We start from the raw sequence: 24,330 nt of genomic DNA on the forward strand, positions 1-24,330 counted from the left end.
CCCCTTTCCTTCTCCACCAAGGCAAGAGGAGGAAGTCCTACTCCTGGTGGGAGTAGGACTCCTCCAGGCGCACCCCTAGGGGGCCGGCCGCACCTCCCCCCTCCCTCCTTTATATACGGGGGCAGGGGGCACCTCTAGACACACAAGTTGATCTTCGTGATCGTTCCTTAGTCGTGTGCGGTGCCCCCCATCCACCATATTCCACCTCGGTCATATCGTTGTGGTGCTTAGGCGAAGCCCTGCGTCGGTAGAACATCATCATCGTCACCACGCCGTCGTGCTGACGGAACTCATCCCTGACACCCTGCTGGATCGGAGTCCGGGGATCATCGTCGAGATGAACGTGTGCTGAACTCGAAGGTGCCGTACGTTCGGTACTTGGATCGGTCGGATCGTGAAGACGTACGACTACATCAACCGTGTTGTCATAACGCTTCTGCTTTCGGTCTATGAGGGTACGTGGACAACACTCTCCCCTCTCGTTGCTATGCATCACCATGATCTTGCGTGTGCGTAGAATTTTTTTGAAATTACTACGTTCCCCAACAGTGGCATCTGAGCCTAGGTTTTATGCGTTGATGTTATATGCACGAGTAGAACACAATTGAGTTGTGGGCGATACAAGTCATACTGCTTACCAGCATGTCATACTTTGGTTCAGCGGTATTGTTGGATGAAGCGGCCCGGACCGACATTACGCGTATGCTTACGCGAGACTGGTTTTACCACCGTGCTTTGCACACAGGTGACTAGCGGGTGTCTGTTTCTCCAACTTTAGTTGAACCGAGTGTGGCTACGCCCGGTCCTTGCGAAGGTTAAAACATCACTAACTTGACAAACTATCGTTGTGGTTTTGATGCGTAGGTAAGAACGGTTCTTGGTCAGCCCGTAGCAGCCACGTAAAATTTGCAACAACAAAGTAGAGGACGTCTAACTTGTTTTTGCAGGGCATGTTGTGATGTGATATGGTCAAGACGTGATGCTATATTTTATTGTATGAGATGATCATGTTTTGTAACCGAAGTTATCGGCAACTGGCAGGAGCCATATGGTTGTCGCTTTATTGTATGAAATGCAAACGCCCTGTAATTGCTTTACTTTATCACTAAGCGGTAGCGATAGTCGTAGAAGCAATAGATGGCATAACGACAACGATGCTACGATGGAGATTAAGGTGTCGTGCCGGTGATGATGGTGATCACGACGGTGCTTCGGAGATGGAGATCGCAAGCACAAGATGATGATGGCCATATCATATCACTTATATTGATTGCATGTGATGTTTAGCCTTTATGCATCTTATCTTGCTTTGATTGATGGTAGCATTTTAAGATGATCTCTCACTAAATTATCAAGCAGTGTTCTCCCTGAGTATGCACCGTTGTGAAAGTTCTTCGTGATGAGACACCACGTGATGATCGGGTGTGATAGGCTCTACGTTCAAATACAACGGGTGCAAAACAGTTGCACACGCGGAATACTCAGGTTAAACTTGATGAGCCTAGCATATACAGATATGGCCTCGGAACACAGAGACCGAAAGGTCGAACGTGAATCATATAGTAGATATGATCAACATAGAGATGTTCACCATTGAAACTACTCCATCTCACGTGATGATCGGACATGGTTTGGTTGATTTGGATCACGTGATCACTTAGATGACTAGAGAGATGTCTGTTTAAGTGGGAGTTCTTAAGTAATATGATTAATTGAACTTAAATTTATCATGAACTTAGTACCTGATAGTATTTTGCTTGTCTATGTTTGTTGTAGATAGATGGCTCGTGCTGTTGTTCCGTTGAATTTTAATGCGTTCCTTGAGAAAGCTAAGTTGAAAGATGATGGTAGCAATTACACGGACTGGGTCCGTAACATGAGGATTATCCTCATTGCTGCACAGAAGAATTACGTCCTGGAAGCACCGCTGGGTGCCAGGCCTGCTGCTGATGCAACTGACGACGTTAAGAATGTCTGGCAGAGCAAAGCTGATGACTACTCGATAGTTTAGTGTGCGATGCTTTACGGCTTGGAACCGGGTCTTCAACGACGTTTTGAACGTCATGGAGCATATGAGATGTTCCAGGAGTTGAAGTTAATATTTCAAGCAAATGCCCGGATTGAGAGATATGAAGTCTCCAATAAGTTCTATAGCTGTAAGATGGAGGAGAATAGTTATGTCAGTGAACACATACTCAAAATGTTTGGGTACAATAATCACTTGATTCAACTGGGAGTTAATCTTCCTGATGATAGTGTCATTGACAGAATTCTTCAATCACTGCCACCAAGCTACAAGAGCTTCGTGATGAACTATAATATGCAAGGGATGGACAAGACTATTCCCGAGCTCTTCGCAATGCTAAAAGCCGCGGAGGTAGAAATCAAGAAGGAGCATCAAGTGTTGATGGTTAACAAGACCACCAGTTTCAAGAAAAAGGGCAAAGGGAAGAAGAAGGGGAACTTCAAGAAGAACAGCAAACAAGTTGCTGCTTAGGAGAAGAAACCCAAGTCTGGACCTAAACCTGAGACTGAGTGCTTCTACTGCAAGCAGACTGGACACTGGAAGCGGAACTGCCCCAAGTATTTGGCGGATAAGAAGGATGGCAAAGTGAACAAAGGTATATGTGATATACATGTTATTGATGTGTACCTTACTAATGCTCGCAGTAGTACCTGGGTATTTGATACTGGTTCTGTTGCTAATATTTGCAACTCGAAACAGGGACTACGAATTAAGCGAAGATTAGCTAAGGACGAGGTGACGATGCACGTGGGAAATGGTTCCAAAGTTGATGTGATCGCGGTCGGCACGCTACCTCTACATCTACCATCAGGATTAGTTTTAGACCTAAATAATTGTTACTTGGTGCCAGCGTTGAGCATGAACATTATATCTGGATCTTGTTTGATGCGAGACGGTTATTCATTTAAATCAGAGAATAATGGTTGTTCTATTTATATGACTAATATCTTTTATAGTCATGCACCCCTTAAGAGTGGTCTATTTTTATTGAATCTCGATAGTAGTGATACACATATTCATAATGTTGAAGCCAAAAGATGCAGAGTTGATAATGATAGTGCAACTTATTTGTGGCACTGCCGTTTAGGTCATATCGGTGTAAAGCGCATGAATAAACTCCATACTGATGGACTTTTGGAATCACTTGATTATGAATCACTTGGTACTTACGAACCGTGCCTCATGGGCAAGATGACTAAAACGCCGTTCTCTGGAACTATGGAGCGAGCAACTAATTTATTAGAAATCATACATACTGATGTATGTGGTCTAATGAATATTGAGGCTCGCGGCGGGTATCGTTATTTTCTCACCTTCACAGATGATTTGAGCAGATATGGGTATATCTACTTAATGAAACACAAGTCTGAAACATTTGAAAAGTTCAAAGAATTTCAGAGTGAAGTGGAAAATCATCGTAACAAGAAAATAATTTTTTTGCGATCTGATCGTGGAGGAGAATATTTGAGTTATGAGTTTGGTTTACATTTGAAACAATGCGGAATAGTTTCGCAACTCACGCCACCCGGAACACCATAATGAAATGGTGTGTCCGAACGTCGTAATCATACTTTACTAGATATGGTGCGATCTATGATGTCTCTTACTGATTTACCGCTATCGTTTTGGGGTTATGCTTTAGAGACGGCTGCATTCACGTTAAATAGGGCACCATCAAAATCCGTTGAGACGACGCCTTATGAACTATGGTTTGGCAAGAAACCAAAGTTGTCGTTTCTTAAAGTTTGGGGCTGCGATGCTTATGTGAAGAAACTTCAACCAGATAAGATCGAACCCAAATCGGAGAAATGTGTCTTCATAGGATACCCAAAAGAGACTATTGGGTACACCTTCTATCACAGATCTGAGGGCAAGATTTTCGTTGCTAAATTCAGATCCTTTCTAGAGAAGGAGTTTCTCTCGAAAGAAGTGAGTGGGAGGAAAGTAGAACTTGATGAGGTAACTGTACCTGCTCCCTTATTGGAAAGTACTTCATCACAAGAACCGGTTCCTGTGACAACTACACCAATTAGTGAGCAAGCTAATGATATTGATCATGAAACTTCAGATCAAGTTTCTACTGAACCTCGTAGGTCTACCAGAGTAAGATCCACACCAGAGTGGTACGGTAATCCTATTCTGGAAGTCATGTTACTTGACCATGACGAACCTACGAACTATGAGGAAGCGATGATGAGCCCAGATTCCGCAAAATGGCTTGAAGCCATGAAATCTGAGATGGGATCCATGTATGAGAACAAAGTATGGACTTTGGTTGGCTTGCCCGATGATCGGCAAGCCATTGAGAATAAATGGATCTTCAAAAAGAAGACTGACGTTGATGGTAATGTAACTGTCTACAAAGCTCAATTTGTTGCAAAAGGTTTTCGACAAGTTCAAGGGGTTGACTACGATGAGACTTTCTCACCCGTAGCGATGCTTAAGTCTGTCCGAATCATGTTAGCAATTGCCGCATTTTATGATTATGAAATTTGGCAAATGGATGTCAAAACTGCATTCCTGAATGGATTTTTAGAAGAAGAGTTGTATATGATGCAACCGGAAGGTTTTGTCGATCCAAAAGGTGCTAACAAAGTGTGCAAGCTCCAGCGATCCATTTATGGACTGGTGCAAGCATCTCGGACTTGGAATAAACTATTTGATAGTGTGATCAAAGCATATGGTTTTATACAGACTTTTGGAGAAGCCTGTATTTACAAGAAAGTGAGTGGCAGCTCTGTAGCATTTCTGATATTATATGTAGATGACATATTGTTAATTGGAAATGATATAGAATTTCTAGATAGCATAAAGGGATACTTGAATAAAAGTTTTTCCCTTGGTGAAGCTGCTTACATATTGGGCATCAAGATCTATAGAGATAGATCAAGACGCTTAATTGGACTTTCACAAAGCACATACCTTGATAAAGTTTTGAAAAGTTCAAAATAGATCAGGCAAAGAAAGGGTTCTTGCCTGTATTACAAGGTGTGAAGTTGAGTCAGACTCAATGCCCGACCACAGCAGAAGATAGAGAGAAAATGAAAGATGTTCCCTATGCTTCAGCCATAGGCTCTATCATGTATGCAATGCTGTGTACCAGACCTGACATATGCTTAGAAATAAGCTTGGCAGGTAGGTACCAAAGTAATCCAGGAGTGGATCACTGGACAGCGGTCAAGAACATCCTGAAATACCTGAAAAGGACTAAGGATATGTTTCTCGTTTATGGAGGTGACAAAGAGCTAGTCGTAAATGGTTACGTTGATGCAAGCTTTGACACTGATCCGGACGACTCTAAATCGCAAACCGGATACGAGTTTTTATTAAACGGTGGAGTTGTAAGTTGGTGCAGTTCTAAACAAAGCGTCGTGGTGAGATCTACATGCGAAGCGGAGTACATAGCTGCTTCGGAAGCAGCAAATGAAGGAGTCTGGATGAAGGAGTTCGTTTCCGATCTAGGTGTCATACCTAGTGCATCGGGACCAATGAAGATCTTCTGTGACAATACTGGTGCAATTGCCTTGGCAAAGGAATCCAGATTTCACAAGAGGACTAAGCACATCAAGAGACGCTTCAATTCCATCCGGGACCAAGTCCAGGTGGGAGACATAGAGATTTGCAAGATACATACGGATCTGAATGTTGCAGACCCGTTGACTAAGCCTCTTCCACGAGCAAAACATGATCAGCACCAAGACTCCATGGGTGTTAGAATCATTACTGTGTAATCTAGATTATTGACTCTAGTGCAAGTGGGAGACTGAAGGAAATATGCCCTAGAGGCAATAATAAAGTTATTATTTATTTCCTCATATCATGATAAATGTTTATTATTCATGCTAGAATTGTATTACCTGGAAACATGATACATGTGTGAATACATAGACAAACATAATGTCACTAGTATGCCTCTACTTGACTAGCTCATTAATCAAAGATGGTTATGTTTCCTAACCATAGACATGTGTTGTCATTTGATTAACGGGATCACATCATTAGGAGAATGATGTGATTGACTTGACCCATTCTGTTAGCCTAGCACTTGATCGTTTAGTATGTTGCTATTGCTTTCTTCATGACTTATACAAAGTTCCTACAACTATGAGATTATGCAACTCCCGTTTACCGGAGGAACACTTTGTGTGCTACCAAACATCACAACGTAACTGGGTGATTATAAAGGAGCTCTACAGGTGTCTCCGAAGGTACATGTTGAGTTGGTGTATTTCGAGATTAGGGTTTGTCACTCCGATTGTCGGAGAGGTATCTCTGGGCCCTCTCGGTAATGCACATCACTATAAGCCTTGCAAGCAATGTAGCTAATGAGTTAGTTACGGAATGATGCATTACGTAATGAGTAAAGAGACTTGCCGGTAACGAGATTGAACTAGGTATTGGATACCGACGATCGAATCTCGGGCAAGTAACATACCGATGACAAAGGGAACAACGTATGTTGTTATGCGGTTTGACCGATAAAGATCTTCGTAGAATATGTAGGAGCCAATATGAGCATCCAGGTTCCGCTATTGGTTATTGACCGGAAACAGTTCTAGGTCATGTCTACATAGTTCTCGAACCTGTAGGGTCCGCACGCTTAACGTTACGATGATAGTTTTATTATGAGTTTATAAGTTTTGATGCACTAAAGGTTGTCCGGAGTGCCGGATGTGATCACGGACATGACGAGGAGTCTCGAAATGGTCGAGACATAAAGATTGATATATTGGAAGCCTATATTTGGATATTGGAAACGTTCCGGGTGAAATCGGGATTTTACCGGAGTACCGGGGGGTTACCGGAACCCCCCCGGGGGTTAATGGGCCTACATGGGCCATGAGGAAGAAGAGGAGGGCCGGCCAGGGCAGGCCGCGCACCCCCTCCCCCTAGTCCGAATAGGACAAGGAAGGGGGGGGCGGTGCCCCCCTTTCCTCTTTCCCCTCCCCCTTTCCTTCTTCACCAAGGCAAGAGGAGGGAGTCCTACTCCCGGTGGGAGTAGGACTCCTCCAGGCGCACCCCTAGGGGGCCGGCCACACCTCCCCCCTCCCTCCTTTATATACGGGGGCAGGGGCACCTCTAGACACACAAGTTGATCTTCGTGATCGTTCCTTAGCCGTGTGCGGTGCCCCCCATCCACCATATTCCACCTCGGTCATATCGTTCCGATGCTTAGGCGAAGCCCTGCGTCGGTAGAACATCATCATCGTCACCACGCCGTCGTGCTGACGGAACTCATCCCCGACACCCTACTGGATCGGAGTCCGGGGATCGTCATCAAGCTGAATGTGTGCTGAACTCGGAGGTGCCGTACGTTCGGTACTTGGATCGGTCGGATCGTGAAGACGTACGACTACATCAACCGCGTTGTCATAACGCTTCCGCTTTCGGTCTACGAGGGTACATGGACAACACTCTCCCCTCTCGTTGCTATGCATCACCATGATCTTGCGTGTGCGTAGGATTTTTTTTGAAATTACTACGTTCCCCAACAATCACATACTTCCTTTCGTCTAAACCTCAAAAAAACTTCCTTTCGTCTAGCTTCCCGTCTCCCTTGACTAGCTTGTCTGAAATCCCCAAATACTTGTCCGAGCGTGAATTAATTTGAACATATATCGGAGAAATTTAGGTGTCTTGATCTAGATTCATAACAAGGCAGCTCGTTACGCACTTGCTCGCTCGCAAGGAAATGCCGACCAAACCCGTAGCCTCTTGACCTTGTGACCAGTGCTTATTTTGATTGGGACTGTAGGGGCATGTTTGGTTACATTGCCAATCGAGTCTGGCCCAGTGAGTTTGGCTCTAGTGAGCCAGTTTGAAGGGATGTAGGCAAAAAGACCGCAGATGCACATAGTTTGGTTGACTGCATGTACCTTAGTTGCATGAGACACCCATTTTTGACCCGGCGTTTGGCTGCCCGCATTGCATTAGGCGCACATATGACATGATGTTTGGTTGAATCCGCATAAGGTGTTGTCACCACTTCTAACTAGTGGTGAGCTTACCACACACAATCTGAACATGTAGTGCCAGCTAGTTAAACAAATGACAGCTCATCCTAACTACTATCAAATGACAGAACAAATTATTAAGAGCCATTGGCTAAATAGGGGATAGTTCATCGGTGTTGCTGCTACCAGATCTTCCTCTTCATCTTCCTCTTCTTCTGCTTCTGCTTCTTCTTCTTCGTCGTCTTCTTCAAATCCTGCACTGACCTCCGTTAATCCACATTACCTATGCGCACTTCAACCTTTTGTTCTTCCAAGCATCATTATCAAATGCCTCCACACCATGGCCGGAGCTAACAACATCGTCAGGCTCGACCTCTTCCTCTTCAGGCACGTGTTCATCAAAGCCCCACTGGAGGATCCAGTTGTGCAGAATGCAATAAGCAAGAACAAGCTTAACCTGAGTGGAGTATGGGTGGAATGGCTTCTGATCCAGGATCTTAAACCTATTCTTCGGAGCTCCAAATGCCCTCTCAACAGTTACTCTGAGGCTGGAGAGTTTGAGATTAAACAACTCATGTGCAGTCGTAGGATAGTTCCTACCAGAGAACTCGTTGAGATGGTACCTGGTTTTCCTGAAGGGTGGAAGAATACCCGGCCGACATGCATAGCCAGCATCTCCAAGGTAGAACTTGCCATCGGGGATGTTGATCCCATCAGGTCGACTCATGCTGTCACTGAGAATGTTAGCATCATGCGCTGATCCCTCCCAGCCAGCCAGCACATATGTGAACTTCGGATCAAAGTCAACAGCAGCAAGCACATTCTGGCTTGTGTAGTGCTTCCTCCCCCTGTGTGTTGCAGACTGTGACCTAGGAACTCTGACAGTAACATGAATACCATCTATTGCCCCAATGCAATCCTGAAAATGGCATCACAAGCATGTGTTAGTGCTCAACTTGAACAATACAAGCATATCAAGCCATGAAAAGTGTATATTGTCAATGCTCACCTTGAAGTATGGATACCATTTTGGGCTTCCGAGAATCTAGTGTGGAGTCTGGCTAGATGGTCTCCTGATCATCTCTCCTCTAAGCTCCCCAATAGCAAAAAGCACCTACTTGAAGTACCTAGAGATGGTCTCCATTGATCTCCTGAACGTGTTGTGAATGACCCTGAACCTCTGGTTATGGCCAACAACATGGAGGAACATGGCCACTTGCTCTTCCACACTGGTGTTGATGTTATCTTGTAGCAGCCCCTTGCTCATGAAGGTCTCGACAAGCCTGGCAAATGGTGCTCTTTGCATTCGAAGCATCCACAGAGTCTCGACGTCATTGCAGTTGTAGATGTAGTTCAGATTTTGGATCCTCTCCTATTCCCGGATAAACAATGGACCATAGAGGATCAAAGGTCTCCCGGCACGACGAACAGCTCTCTGGTGCATGAACATGACTGTCGGTGTCAAAACCGGCGGATCTCGGGTAGGGGGTCCCGAACTGTGCATCTAGGCGGATGGTAACAGGAGACGAGGGACACGATGTTTTACCCAGGTTCGGGCCCTCTCGATGGAGGTAAAACCCTACGTCCTGCTTGATTAATATTGATGATATGGGTAGTACAAGAGTGGATCTACCACGAGATCAAGGAGGCTAAACCCTAAAGCTAGCCTATGGTATGATTGTTGTAATGTATGTTGTGTCCTACGGACTAAAGCCCTCCGGTTTATATAGACACCGGAGGGGGCTAGGGTTACACAGAGTCGGTTACAATGGTAGGAGATCTACATATCCGTATTGCCAAGCTTGCCTTCCACGCCAAGGAAAGTCCCATCCGGACACGGGACGGAGTCTTCAATCTTGTATCTTCGTAGTCCTGGAGTCCGGCGGACAATGATAGTCCGGCAGTCCGGACACCCCCTAGTCTAGGACTTCCTCAGTAGCCCCCGAACCAGGCTTCAATGACGATAAGTCCAGCGCGTATATAGTCTTCGGTGTTGCAAGGCGGGTTCTCCCTTCAAGTTCCATGTACCTGCCGAACAGTGTCCGGCTTTATCATAAATACTGTGTTTCTCGGCTTCTACGCCCAATAATGGCCTTTTTCCACGCGTCGCACGAATGCGAAAAGCCAGGGTGTCTTTTATGTTTCACCCCCTAGTCGTGTGAGTCGTCCGCCTACAAAAGAGGCAAAAATCCAGATCCAAACCACACCATCTTCCTCCCGCGAATACTTCATCGGAGCGCCTTTGACCTAAAAATCCATTCCATCATGGACCGTCGACGCGGCTCCTCTTCTCGCGCTCCCAGCCCACCGCCAGGGGATTGGAGGAGGTGCTCTGTTCCGCACAACGAGCTGGTGAAGCTCCAAGCGGGGGGATATCTCCCTCCGGCCTTCATGGTCCCGGTTCGAGCCGGGCTGGTCACTTATCAAGGTGGGAGGCAAGCGGAGGCTACCCCAAGCCCCAAAAAGGGGAGCGAGTATGTTTCGTCCCTTATCTGATAAGGGGACTCGGATTCCCAATACATCCGTTCCTTCGCGGGCTCCTGGAGTTCTACGGGCTCCAGCTCCACCACCTTACGCCCGCCTCTGTCCTGCATATCGCGGGCTACGTAGCTCTTTGCGAGCTATTCCTGGGCATTGAGCCCCATTTTGCATTGTGGAAGAGGCTATTCTGCCTCGTACCCCGTTCTCACGAGGGGTCCATATATCAAGTGGGTGGCGCCGAACTATGGCGCATCGCCGGGACCGGATACCCATCCGGTACTCCCAAGAAGGCGTCCGAAGACTGGCCTTCAGAGTGGTTTTACATAGGAGACGCTCCGCTGCCGGACCCAGTCCGGATTGGCCTCCCGGAGTTTAGTGCTGCTCCTCTGAAGAAACGCCTCAGCTGGCGCCCACGGAGCCCCCGATTGGAGGAAGACAAGAGCGTCCATTACTTGATGGGCCGAATAAGATTACTGGCCCATTCCAGGTTGACCATGATTGGAGTCATGGCGACATGCATCATGCGGGGGGTACAGCCATTGCAATACAGAGGCCACCCCATGTGGGATTTCAACGGGGAAGACGATGCCACCCGTCATGGCCGCGGAGGGCCGGATTCGACCGAGGATCTGGTGGAGATCCTGTCCAGCCTGTACAAGGGGGAGAAGGAGGACTTCCTTCGAATGAACCCTTTGAATGGGTTTTCCATGAACAACCCTAGAGGATGGGTAAGCGAACACTTTCAAGGGCTCAACCCATGCTTTTGAAGTTTAGGATTCTTACATTATGTCTTCGGCGCAGGATCTACGCCGGACTGTGGAGGACATGGTAAGTCCCGCTCCGCAACCCGAGGATCCAGAAAGATTCCTGGATCCGGCCTCCGAAGAGGATCTGGACATCAAGGTGGAGCTGATCGACGGGGTATTTCACCAGCTCGGCATGGATAATGCTTTGGTCGCCATCACGGCGGACTACCCCGGACTATATCCGGCTTCCCAGGTGACTGTGACCGAGGTCCGAACACCATTATCTCTTCCTTGCCCATTTCTGACCTTCGCGAACGATGGTATTTTACAGGAAGCGCCTTTACAGCGGGAAGCCGAGCCCGCGGCGGCTGACCAACAAAGGTCAATCCGGACCAGCAGGCGGAAAAGGGGCGCGGCACGGACTGAAACGTCGCTGCAAAGGTATAACTTGTATTTGAATTTTCAGAGCAACGTTCCTAGGAAGCGTCTGAGTGCTCATGATCTTTATAGGAGAAAAAGCGCTCGCCGGACTGCGGGCGCGGAAGTTGCGATCCAACCTACACCGACCAGGCTCCAGCGCCCAGCCTGGAGGGGGAGGCAAGCGCAAGACGCGGGCCGGATCCTCCTCCAACGGAGGACACCGACAGACTGTCCGCCACCAAGTCTGAGGTGGAGAGCGCCATGAATCATAGGCGCCGCCGGACAGTATTTCGTGAAGCGTGCTTCTCCCCTGAGGCATTGGACACCTTTAACGCGGGGGACGCGCACCTCCGTGCCGCTCAAGATGGTTTTACCAGAGCCACGGAGCAGTATGTGAAAGACATACGGGTAAGGGAATTTTAATGGTTATATATACCAGTAGCCCCAGAGACTTAAAGTAGTTATATTAACTGATTTAAGGATCAATTAAAACGCAGGCTCTTACCGAGAAGAATGCCCAGCTGTCTCAGGAGCTGCAAGAATGCAAGGCCCAGCTTGAGGCCGCACTTGCTGCCGCAGGGGGATACGCAGAGACCCCTCCTGGTAACACATTTTTGTTAATAAATATAAGTCCTGTGCGGCGTGCGCGCAAGTCTAATAGTGACATTGCAGGTGCCGCCGAACAAGATCCGGATAGGCAAGAATTACTACGCCAGCTAAAGGCCGGCGAGAGGGTGCTAAATAAGGTGCAGCAAGAAAGGAAAAAGCTCCAGGATGCCCACGCCCAGCTCGGAGAAGAGCTGAAAGGTGTTCGGGCCGAGCTGTCCGGCTCCGTTAAGGAGACTGAGCGGCTTCGTCGCGGCATCTATAGTAAGTGCTTGAGCGGACTCCTTTGGAAAGAAGAGTTCGGCGAGGAAGTCAATTGACAAATTATGTCTTGTAGGTATACTCACCGGTCGCCCCGCGAAGGAGATGCCCGTATCAACGGGTGATCAACTTCCCGAGCTGTTGCAGCTGCTCGAACGAGTTCGGCAGGCAATGAGCGGCGTCGTCCAGGCTTTATGGCCAGCCCTCTCCCTACCCGAGGGCCTTGGGGAGCTTGCGGAGAAGCTTCAGGGAGTGCGGCAGCGCTTCCGTTTATGGAAGATTTCGGCCTGCCGCCAAGGTGCCAGGGAGGCTTGGGCCATGGTGAAGAGGCATTACAAGAAGGCGGATCCCAACCATATGGCCGAAGTTGGACCGGTGGGGCCCGATGGGAAGGAGATCCCTGTGAGTTTAGTATACAGCCAAGTAGAGTTGGCTGCTAAATTTTCCCAACGGGACTATAAGTTAGACAGCCTGTTAGACGGGATTGAGGAGGAATACAATCAGTAATTTTGACGATGTATGTTTTCCTTTAAAGTGACATGTGAAATGCCTTCTAGCCGGATTGTAGATCGTTTGTCTTTTCCGACCTTTTCGCTTCAACCTCGGGACCCTAGAGTCCGGAGTGTGTCCGAATACCTTTTTGGTTAAGAAACAACCGGGGTATGCATGGAGACCAGGCGTAGGGGTCATTAGTGCTTTATCAGACAAGTGCCCAACTAGTTATGTTATATTACATGGTTAGTAAGAAACATCTTCCAGAGAGAATAGTTCTGTTAAGGGTTCCTTTCCCTGGGAGGCATGCCCTAAAGTGCATGTCCGGACTGCGAAAAAAGCAGAGAAAACATCTGGGGGCGGATAAATGAGTAGGTAAAAAGTCATCTTTTAAGTCACCGACAGAATATTCCCTTAAGAACGCTAGCTTTCGGCTTCACCCAGTCTGAGGTACACATCCGGCTGACCCGGCAGTAACAATCGCAGAGGTGCTCCCTTTACCTCCTAGCCGAACAATCAGGAACGTAGGGGTAAGCACAGGAGCCAGGCAACCCAGCTTGGCCAAAACTTAAGTCATATCGATGCATATAATGGTGAATAAAAGGTACATGTGGAAGCTTGACACATGTGCTGGGCATGAAACCCTTATAATTGAGCTTCTGTAAAAGAAGCCCCCAGGTATAATGAGTGCGGATGGCACATCAAGTGTATGCGAAAAATGCGAAAGTAGGCCTTTAGGGGCTTTTTAGTAAAAAGGTTATGAAAAGAGAAACAAAAGACAGCCGAAGTGTAAAAATTTGGACGGAGGAAGGGGACGAACTCTTAGTCCGGCGCTAGGCATAGAATCTTCGGAGGCGGGCTGCGTTCCATGGGTTCGGCTCGAGTCGGTTATCCGACGCATTTCATAGACGGTACGCTCCGCCGGTCAGGACTTGATCGATAATGAAGGGGCCCTCCCATTTGGGCTTGAGCTTGTCCTTTTTCTTGTCCGGCAGGCGTAGAACTAGTTCACCAACATTGTAAGTCTTGGCCCGTACTTCTCTGCTTTGATATCTTCGAGCCTGCTGCTGATAGAATGCGGAGCGAGCCTTGGCGACGTCGCGTTCTTCCTCCAATGTGTCCAAGCTGTCCTGCCGATCAAGCTCGGCCTCTCTTTCTTCGTACATGCGCACTCGAGGTGAGTCATGAATAATGTCGCGGGGCAAGACTGCCTCTGCGCTGTAGACCATAAAAAATAGTGTGAATCCGATAGTGCGGTTAGGCGTTGTCCGCAGCCCCCAGAGTACGGAGTCCAGCTCCTCAACCCAGTGCGTGTCAGATTTAGTAAGTGACCGCACTAGTCTGGGTTTAATGCCGCTCATTATTAGACCATTTGCTCGTTCCACTTGACCGTTGGTTTGAGGGTGATAGACTGAAGCGTAGTCGAGCTTGATGCCCATATTTTTGCACCATGACTTAACCTCGTCGGTTGTGAAGTTCGTGCCGTTGTCGGTGATGATGCTGTGGGGGACTCCGTAGCGGTGTACTACCCCGGATATAAAGTCTATCACTGGTCTGGACTCTGCCGTTTTGACCGGTTTGGCCTCTATCCATTTGGTGAATTTATCCACCATGACCAATAGGTACCTTTGCTTGTGGGTTCCCCCTTTAAGGGGTCCAACCATATCAAGCCCCCAGACCGTGAACGGCCAGGTAATGGGTATAGTTTTGAGGGCGGTGGGCGGCATGTGGCTCTGATTAGCAAAGAGCTGACAACCAACGCGCGCTGGACTAAGTCATGGGCATCTGCCCGGGCCGTCGGCCAATAAAATCCTGTACGGAATGCCTTTCCTACAAGGGCCCGGGCTGCTGCGTGGTGTCTGCCTAGTCCGGCATGGATTTCAGCCAGGAGGTTTCGCCCTTCGTCTTCGGAGATACACCTTTGAAGGACTCCGGTTGTACTTTTCTTATAAAGTTCTCCCTCATGGACCTTGTAGGCTTTCGATCGCCGGACTATGCAGCGGGCCTCGTTTTGGTCTTCGGGAAGTTCCTGCCTAAGCAAGTAGGCTAGGAATGGTTCTATCCACGGGGCGATTACTGCCATTATGTCGTGGGCTGAAGGTGTTATGTCATCGGCTGAATCGCCGATTGGCGCGGTTTTTTCCGGTTTGTCACTTCCGGGCTCCTCTTCCCATAGTACGGATGGCTTGAAGAGCCGATCCAGGAAGATATTTGGAGGGACAGCATCACATTTCGCACCGATGCATGCCAGTACGTCGGCCGCTTGGTTATTATCTCGGGCTATGTGATGGAATTCGAGTCCTTCAAACCGAGCTGACATTTTTAGGACAGCGTTGCGATATGCTGCCATTTTTGGATCCTTGGCGTCAAAGTCTCCGTTTATTTGGGATATTGCAAGGTTTGAATCCCCGCGCACCTCTAGGGATTGAATGCCCATGGAGATTGCCATCCGGAGACCCTATAACAGGGCCTCGTATTCGGCTGCGTTGTTGGAGTCCGTGTACATTATTTGAAGTACGTACTGGACTGTGTCCCCGGTTGGGGACGTCAATACGATGCCAGCCCCCAGTCCGGCCAACATTTGAGAGCCGTCGAAATGCATAGTCCAATTGGAGTATGCGCCGTACTCTTTAGGGAGTTCGGCTTCGGTCCATTCGGTGACAAAGTCAGCCAAAACTTGTGACTTTATAGCTCGCCGAGGTTTGTAAGTTATATCGAATGGTAAGAGCTCAATGGCCCATTTTGCAATCCTGCCCGTTGCGTCGCGGTTATTTATAATGTCATTGAGTGGTACTTCAGAGGCCACTGTTATCGAACACTCTTGAAAGTAGTGTCGGAGCTTCCGGGATGCCATGAACACCGCATACACTATCTTCTGATAGTGTGGGTAACGGGACTTGCAGGGGGTTAACACAGTGGATACATAATACACTGGTTTTTGAAGAGGGAATTTGTGCCCTTCTGTCTCTCGTTCGACGACGAGTACCGCGCTTACAACTTGATGCGTTGCTGCGATGTATAACAACATTGGTTCGCCCAGATTGGGCGCAGCCAGGACCGAATTTATTGCCAATATGGCCTTTATTTCTTCGAGTTCGGCAGTGGCAGCATCCGTCCACTCGAAGTGTTCGGTGCGCCTGAGGAGGCGATAGAGGGGCAACGCCTTTTCTCCTAGATGGGAGATGAAGCGGCTTAGAGCTGCCGTGCATCCTGTTAATTTTTGTATTTGTTTGAGGTCTTTTGGAATGTCCAACTGTGACAGAGCCCGGATTTTAGTTGGGTTTGCTTCGATTCCTCTACCGGATACGATGAAGCCCAGCAGCTTTCCGGCTGGCACGCCGAAAACACATTTTTCCGGATTCAACTTGATGTCATATGCTCTGAGGTTGTCGAACGTGAGCCTCAAATCGTCTACTAGAGTTTCGACGTGTTTTGTTTTGACGACTACGTCGTCTACGTATGCCTTGACTGTTTTGCCGATCTGGGTAGCCAGACATGTTTGAATCATGCGCTGATATGTTGCGCCGGCGTTTTTAAGTCCGAAGGGCATCGTGTTGAAGCAGAATGGTCCATAAGGAGTAATGAATGCCGTTGCGGCTTGGTCTGCTTCCGCCATCTTGATTTGATGGTAGCCAGAGTATGCGTCGAGGAAGCACAATGAATCGTGCCCTGCGGTAGCATCGATAATTTGGTCGATGCGGGGGAGAGGGAAGGGATCCTTCGGGCAAGCCTTATTGAGGTCTTTAAAATCGACACAGAGGCGCCAGGATTTGTCCTTCTTTGGTACCATTACCAGATTTGCTAGCCAATCCGGATGTTTGATATCTCTGATGAATCCGGCTTCCAATAGTTTGGCTAGCTCTTCTCCCATTGTCTGTCTTTTGGGTTCGGAAAATCGTCGAAGAGCCTGTTTGACTGGCTTAAATCCTTTTAGGATGTTTAGGCTGTGTTCTGCCAACCTGCGTGGGATTCCGGGCATATCCGAAGGATGCCACGCAAAAATGTCCCAATTTTCCCGAAGGAATTCGCGCAGTGCGGCGTCTACTTCGGGGTTCAATTGTGCCCCGATGGAGGTCGTCTTTGTTGGGTCCGTTGGATGGACCTGGAATTTTATTATTTCATCTGCTGGTTTGAAGGAGGTGGACTTGGATCTTTTATCGAGTATCACATCGTCCCTGTTCACCGTAGAGCGCAGCGCGGTGAGTTCTTCTGCTGCTAAGGCTTCGGATAGTGCCTCCAGGGCTAGTGCGGCTGTCTTGTTTTCGGCGCGGAGTGCTATGTTCGGATCACTAGCGAGAGTGATTATTCCGCCGGGCCCAGGCATTTTGAGCTTCATGTACCCGTAATGAGGTACTGCTTGAAAAATTGTGAATGCCTCTCATCCTAATATAGCGTGATATCCGCTGTTGAACGGGGCCACTTGGAACGTGACTTCTTCGGATCTGTAATTGTCCGGCGAGCCGAACACCACATCGAGTGTGATTTTTCCGGTGCAGCGCGCTTCCCGCCTAGGGATTATTCCTTTGAAGATTGTGCTGCTTCGCTCAATACGGCTCCAATCGATTTCCATTTTTCGCAGAGTTTCCTCATAAATGAGGTTTAATCCGCTGCCGCCATCCATGAGAACTTTTGTCAGTCGAAAGCCGTCCACTATGGGACTAAGCACCAGCGCGGCTGGTGCTCTGGCTGTTCAGAATTTAGGCTCGTCGCTGACGTTGAAGGTAATAGCCGTGTCGCTCCATGGATTTGCTGTTGCTACTTGGTAGACTTCGGCGAGTCCGCGGATTGTTCGTTTTCGCATATTGTTTGATGCGAAGGTCTCGAAGACTGTTGATACCGTACCGGTATTGTTGGAGTGGTTTTTCGGGGCTAGAAGCTCCTCGCCACTTTTGGCCACCTGCCGTAATATCCAACATGCTCGAAGGCTATGTGTTGGGACGGCTCCCGCTGTACTATGAAGCTTACAGGGTCCATTGAGCCATCCCTCCAGTACGGTTCCGTGCCCCTTATTGGGTTTTTGCTTTTTCGTTTTTGCATCTGGGGCCTGAGTGTGAGGCACCCTTTTGTTGCGGACTGGGGTTGGGGCCGGATTATCCCAAAATTGGTTTTCGGTTTTCCGGAAACTCTCCATCGCACAGTACTTTCGTACTATGGACGCCAGATCGGTGAAGCGTGTAATTTTACGACGATCGATGGCGTTCAATATTCCCTTGTCCGTGCAATTATTGCAGAAGATTGAGATTGCGTTTTCCTCTCGGCAGTCCTTTGTCCTGTCCATAACCAGGAGGAATCTGGCCCAGTAGTGATGTACTGTTTCAGCGGGCTCTTGCCGTATTAGAGATAGATCGCATATGTCTGGGCGGGTGGGTGGACTAAAATCCGGATCCCTGCCCATCTTGGGGCTTAAAGGCCGAGGAGTTTCCGAATTCGGAAGCTTGGGTTGCTAGAAACGATCCAGCGAGTCCGGAGCGATGCATGGTTTTAAGTTCAATGCTCGATCGAAGTCCGTCCCTCCGCGGAAATCCGGCATGGAGGGTTCGGGAATCCGGACGTGACTAGTTTTCAATATAGGCGAAGAGTTGCCGTATTGCTCCTCTACCACTGCGACGTGGTGGGTGGCCTGGGGAGAGTTAATCTCTCTCAGATCGGTTTTAAGCCCAATCTAATTGTAGTCTGTAGCGACTCCCAGGGCGGCGATGCGATCCAAGAGCTCGTTAACAGACGAGAGCTCTATTGGATCCAACTGTTCGGCAGATTTCGAGCTGACGCGAAGATTGCTTCTGACGACTTGAGAAGTCATTGTCGAAGCGGTGGCCGGACAGGCGGTCATAAGAAAACCACCTAGCCGAATAGTTTGGCCGGCGGCCAAGGCCCTTTTGGCGAAAACACCGTCTTTGAAGACGGGTGGAGGCATCCTTCCTATCGGTGATGACACAGAGGAACTCTCAATGAAAGCACCAATGTCGGTGTCAAAACCGGCGGATCTCGGGTAGGGGGTCCCGAACTGTGCGTCTAGGCGGATGGTAACAGGAGACGAGGGACACGATGTTTTACCCAGGTTCGGGCCCTCTCGATGGAGGTAAAACCCTACGTCCTGCTTGATTAATATTGATGATATGGGTAGTACAAGAGTGGATCTACCACGAGATCAAGGAGGCTAAACCCTAAAGCTAGCCTATGGTATGATTGTTGTAATGTATGTTGTGTCCTACGGACTAAAGCCCTCCGGTTTATATAGACACCGGAGGGGGCTAGGGTTACACAGAGTCAGTTACAATGGTAGGAGATCTACATATCCGTATTGCCAAGCTTGCCTTCCACGCCAAGGAAAGTCCCATCCGGACACGGGACTGAGTCTTCAATCTTGTATCTTCGTAGTCCTGGAGTCCGGCGGACGATGATAGTCCGGCAGTCCAGACACCCCCTAGTCCAGGACTCCCTCAATGACCCATACTTGAATCACACTAATCATCCGTGCGTCCATAACCTAGTCGACATCGACGGTTCGTTCAGTGGGAAATCGATCCTACACCTGGCCTAACGGCCTAACCACCGACCTAACAAAGGGGGGAGGGGGTGCTGCTTACCGGCATCGGAGACGAGGACGGCGTAGGGGGGAGCCATGGCACAGACAAGGTCGACCAGACGATGGCCAATAGCAAGGGGAGCACCAGATCCACCGCAAACGCCGCCGCCTCTTCCGCCGTCGCCGCTAGCGCAAATCTGAAATCGCAACCGCCGCCGGTGGTGAGGCAGTAGGAAAGAAAGGGGGGTAGTGGCTATGGGTGAGCGAGTGAAAGGGGGTGAGGCTAGATTTGGCGCCAGGACGACGCGCCAGATTTCCATCTCCTGCCATCCCCTCTCGCCCTCGCATCGCACCCGCCCGTGCGACCTCACGCCACACTCAGCCTAGCTCGCGAGAAACTGGGCTGCTTTGAGAAGCGTGTGATGCAGGTCCAACAGTGAAACCAGGCAACCAAACAGGCCTCTTCTTTCCTGCGCGGGCCTGGTTGGGCTCGATGCGGGCAACCAAACACGCCCTAGTAGATCGATCTATTAGTTTGAGCTTGGAGCAGAAAATCTAGTAAACAAGAAACTGCATTTGCATCGTCTCTACTCTCTAGTAAGTAAATACGAGTATTTATCTAAAAATTAACTTGTGTAGTTGTGTTAGGGCAACAATTCCATGGAGTTGTGGCAGTAGTGCAGAAGCAATGCGGCACTTTTGGTCAGATTGGTTACAAATCTCGTCATTCATGGACAGTTTTTTTCTAAACCTTAGTATTCCAATGCCTAGGCAATGGATACTTCAATCTGTAAAAACACAGTTTTCTCAGCTTGATTTAGAAAGAAATAAAAAAAGGTTAAGACAAAAAGATAATAAGAATACTGCAACTTATAATATTGTGGTATTTGTTGATGCCAAACGCATCAAAGTTCTTAAAACTGTGGTTTCTAGAAAAAACACAATAATACCAACCTACCAAACACAGCCAAAGTATTCAAACAAAGGCTAATCAACAGATTAAGAGATACTTCCTCCCGTCCGCAAAAACTTGTCCCAAGCTTGTTGCTTGTTCCTCAAATGGATGTATCTAGCACTAACTTGGTGCTAGACACATCCATTTAAGAGACAAGTTTTTTGGTGCTAGGTACATTCATTTGAGGGACAAGCTTTTTCGGACGGAGGAAATACTCTATAAAACAGCTAGGCATATGCAAAACCAATTTGATTGGCTTCTAAAACCATTTGTACCGTTTGATTTTGGCTTCTAAAGCAATTTGATTGGCATCGCCCACCTGAATCGGTGTCCGTTCTCATTGATCCAGCTAATAGAAGTTGCACAAGTAGTTTACCATACAGATATTTATTATTCGTATGGACAGGGGTCTTTACTATTTCACTAAGGCTTGATTCCGGAAGATCATTACTCCAGCCGCTTAGCCTGGTGACTACAATACTCCATCCCAAAATATAGTACGAATCTTTTTTTTTAAGTCAAACCTTGCAAATTTTGACCAAGTTTGTAGAGAAAGTTGTCAACAACTGGATTACCAAATCAATAGCATTAGATTCTTCACAAAGTATATTTCATATGCTACTCCCTCCGTTCCGAAATAATTGTCTTTCTAGCCATCTCAAATGGACTACAACATACGGATGTATGTAGACATGTTTTAGGGTGTAGATTCAATCATTTTGCTCCGTATGTAGTAATTTGTTGAAATATCTAGAAAGACAATTATTTCGAAACGGAGGGAGTATATATTTAGTACTTCCTCTGTTCCTAAATATTTGTCTTTCTAGAGATTTCAACAAGTGACTACATACGAAGCAAAATGAGTGAATCTACACTCTAAAATATGTTTATATACATCCGTATGTGATAGTCTATTTGAAATATCTAGAAAGACAAATATTTAGGAACGGGGGGAGTATTGTAGACTTACATAACTTTTCAATAAACATGTTGAAAGTTCATGAAATTGACTCACACAAACCAATGTCCACTATATTATGAGACAGGAGTATCACACAGATAATTGCTTTGAGGTAGTAAATAACATGGGAATGTCAGAAAAGCCAGCAAGCCAATATATGATTCTCATAATTAAATGAACTCCGGCTTTCGCTCAAAAGAGAGCCAGAGGCTCATCATGCATTCAGAGAGTTATCATACTAGAGTATTTCATATGCTTTATTTACCTATATTGTTCAAGCAAATCCACCTTGCCAGTGAATATATCACCTAGGCCCAAAAAAACGAATGTAGGACATGAAGTACAGCTAAAATATGAAGTGCAAGGATCAACCCAGTTATACCGCTAGTCGTAATGGTAACAACAGAGTAACGGCTGTCACAAAAGTAAACTACAGCTGCATGATGTTTTTTTTCTTCGAAACGGAACAGCTGCATGATGTTTGAACTTAACAAGACTCGGGGCTAATCCTGGCGAGCGACTGCTTCATTCCACCACCCTGCACATATCACATGATTAGATACAGAACCGTGAGGTGAGGGAAGACAAAACTTTTGGGCATAAAATACAACCGTTTGGCTTCGAGTGCACGTAGTACTGGTGAAGTCCAGCATCACCCCTGTTGGCGAACTTGAGCTTGCATACATCACAAGAGAAGTTCAGCTTCTTATTCTTGTGCGACCTAGTGTGGTGTGAGTTAACCTGGCATGCGCAAACAAAAAATATATTAGAAAATAAACAGAAATAAATATAATTATACCCTGTTAGCAAGTTATACTACCTTCTCTTCCTCACTCTTTATTTCAGTATCTTCTTTCTTGCAACGCAGGCAAAAATCACAGAGAATGTTCCCTCCATTGCACAGAGCGTTCCGAGCGCAGTACGCTCGGTAGTAGGCAACATCCGCATCCAAAACTAGGCTGCCAACATATCAAATTGATATACTTCAGCAAAAGAAGACAGAGTGTGCATTATCATCATGAAAGTAGCTAACAGAAAGTTATCTAGAATACACGTACAACTCGGAAATGATCATGAAGGTGCGTGCATTATCACCATGAGCTAACAGGAAAGTTCTCTATAATGCATGTACAACTCAGAAATAGGTTTAAGGGTATAAACATGTGTTTCATCATGTTCATCAAATAAACAGCAGAATTCCAACATTTGATATGATGAATAAGCATTATTTGCACCAATTTATGCATAACACACAGCAACAAATCTCACCCAGCACAGGCTAACATTGCCGCTCAATAAATATGAACAAATCTCACAAAGAAATTGGTAGGAATTTTGAGCAATGAAATCAATAAAAGTTGGTCTAAAACATCTTATCCTAAAATATATTCATCGGCAGATGTAGAAAATGAACACTAATGACCTTCATGCTTTTAAGATTAGTAAGCACGCTATCACCAGGTTTTGCCCAAGGAATGCCATGATAGATCACAAATTGAACGATTCACTACTTGAGGCCACAACAACAATAAAAATACTAACCCCAACACAGTTTAAAAAACATAATGCACTGATTTATCAGTAAAATTTCGGATCTGGTATGGAAGTGTCACACCCAGAATTTTAAAAAAAAGGGAATGCACATAACAAAATTGAAGAACAGGGAGATTGGACAACAAACTTTTAGAGGTAAAAATTATGTACCTAAATGATTTGCAAAGATTAATCAAAGAAGCAAATAAACACAACAAAATCCATGAAAAATTCTGAAGTGAAGCTCCCGGGAGTCGTGGGCCTCTGCCACCATCGGAGATGACTGCAGCCAGGCGACACCTACCACCGGTGAAGCAGAGGATGGCCACACCGACACGCTGCACTCCCAGATCCGGATGCCACCTCCCCTGCACCCGATGTGCACACGATGGCCGTTGCCCCCAGAACAGCCAGGAGCACCTCTTCAACCTCCCTCCCGACGGGTCTGTGGCTTGTCGTTGCAGGCCAGGGCCAACCAGTCTTCGCCATTGGAGTGCGTGGCAAGGACAGCAGCATGGTTGCGCATGAGAGAGAGGGAGGAGGGGGCGAACTAGCGACAAGATCACATTAGATTTCTTTTTTGAGAGAGGGTTGTACTAGATGGCACAAGATGTTTTCTATCGACATTTATCCAACTTGTGAAGGGGAGCCTTGGCGCAGTGGTAAAGCTGCTGCCTTGTGACCATGAGGTCACAGATTCAAGTCCTGGAAACAGCCTCTTACAGAAATGTAGGGAAAGGCTGCGTACAATAGGCCCAAAGTGGTCGGACCCTTCCCCGGACCCTGCGCAAACGGGAGCTACATGCACCAGGCTACCCTATTTATCCAACTTGTCCTCAGCCCAGATAAAAACAACCGGAGGGCTGGTCCATCACCAGACTTCATACTGTTCAAAACCCATGTATCCAGAAAGTATTGAGAAGAAATAAATTGGGTCTCAGATACCAATGGACCAGCAGACGGATGGCTAACAAGACCCCTGCCGGCCGAGCACTAAAATGTCTTACTCACGTACAATTGTACTTTTCTAGTGGAACATCGAAACTTTCTAGTTTGAGGGCAGAGTGGTATGAACTAAGGGTAAAGCAGTACTCGTGCAACAAGAAAACGAAATGTTATGCTGTTTCAATAGGTCGTTCGTGCAGATGATTCCAAAGCCCGAGGTTAAGCAAGCACTACAAAGATGAAAGAAAGGTCTTCGCCTCCAGATGGTATTCAGTAGTATGGATAACTAAGCCTTTCGACCATAATTTCCAGTCAAACAAGGTGGCCGAAGAGTGGAAGAAGCAAAAATCCTAGACTTGCAAAACTGTTCTATGAAATCCTACATAGGAACCCCCTTTTTTCCTAATCTACTACAAATCCCCCC

General features: G+C 47.3%; 1 protein-coding gene across 2 annotated transcripts in view; it reads right to left on the bottom strand.

Moving 5' to 3' along the window:
* Positions 1 to 24,330, bottom strand: part of LOC119337170 — a 65,997-nt gene that overhangs the window by 27,227 nt on the left and 14,440 nt on the right. The window contains exons 6-8 of one of the 2 annotated variants that reach the window (XM_037609292.1): positions 22,249 to 22,387; positions 22,040 to 22,169; positions 21,560 to 21,966 (exon numbers count right to left, since the gene is read on the bottom strand). The exons of the other annotated variant lie outside the window; for it this stretch is intronic. Coding sequence (XP_037465189.1) covers positions 21,932 to 21,966; positions 22,040 to 22,169; positions 22,249 to 22,387 — 304 coding nt within the window. The 3' untranslated portion in view covers positions 21,560 to 21,931. Of the gene's footprint in view, positions 1 to 21,559; positions 21,967 to 22,039; positions 22,170 to 22,248; positions 22,388 to 24,330 lie in introns of those variants that run through there. 2 annotated transcript variants of the gene reach the window in all.

The sequence above is a fragment of the Triticum dicoccoides genome, chromosome 7B (assembly GCF_002162155.2).
Source record: "Triticum dicoccoides isolate Atlit2015 ecotype Zavitan chromosome 7B, WEW_v2.0, whole genome shotgun sequence".
Classification (NCBI taxonomy): domain Eukaryota; kingdom Viridiplantae; phylum Streptophyta; class Magnoliopsida; order Poales; family Poaceae; genus Triticum; species Triticum dicoccoides.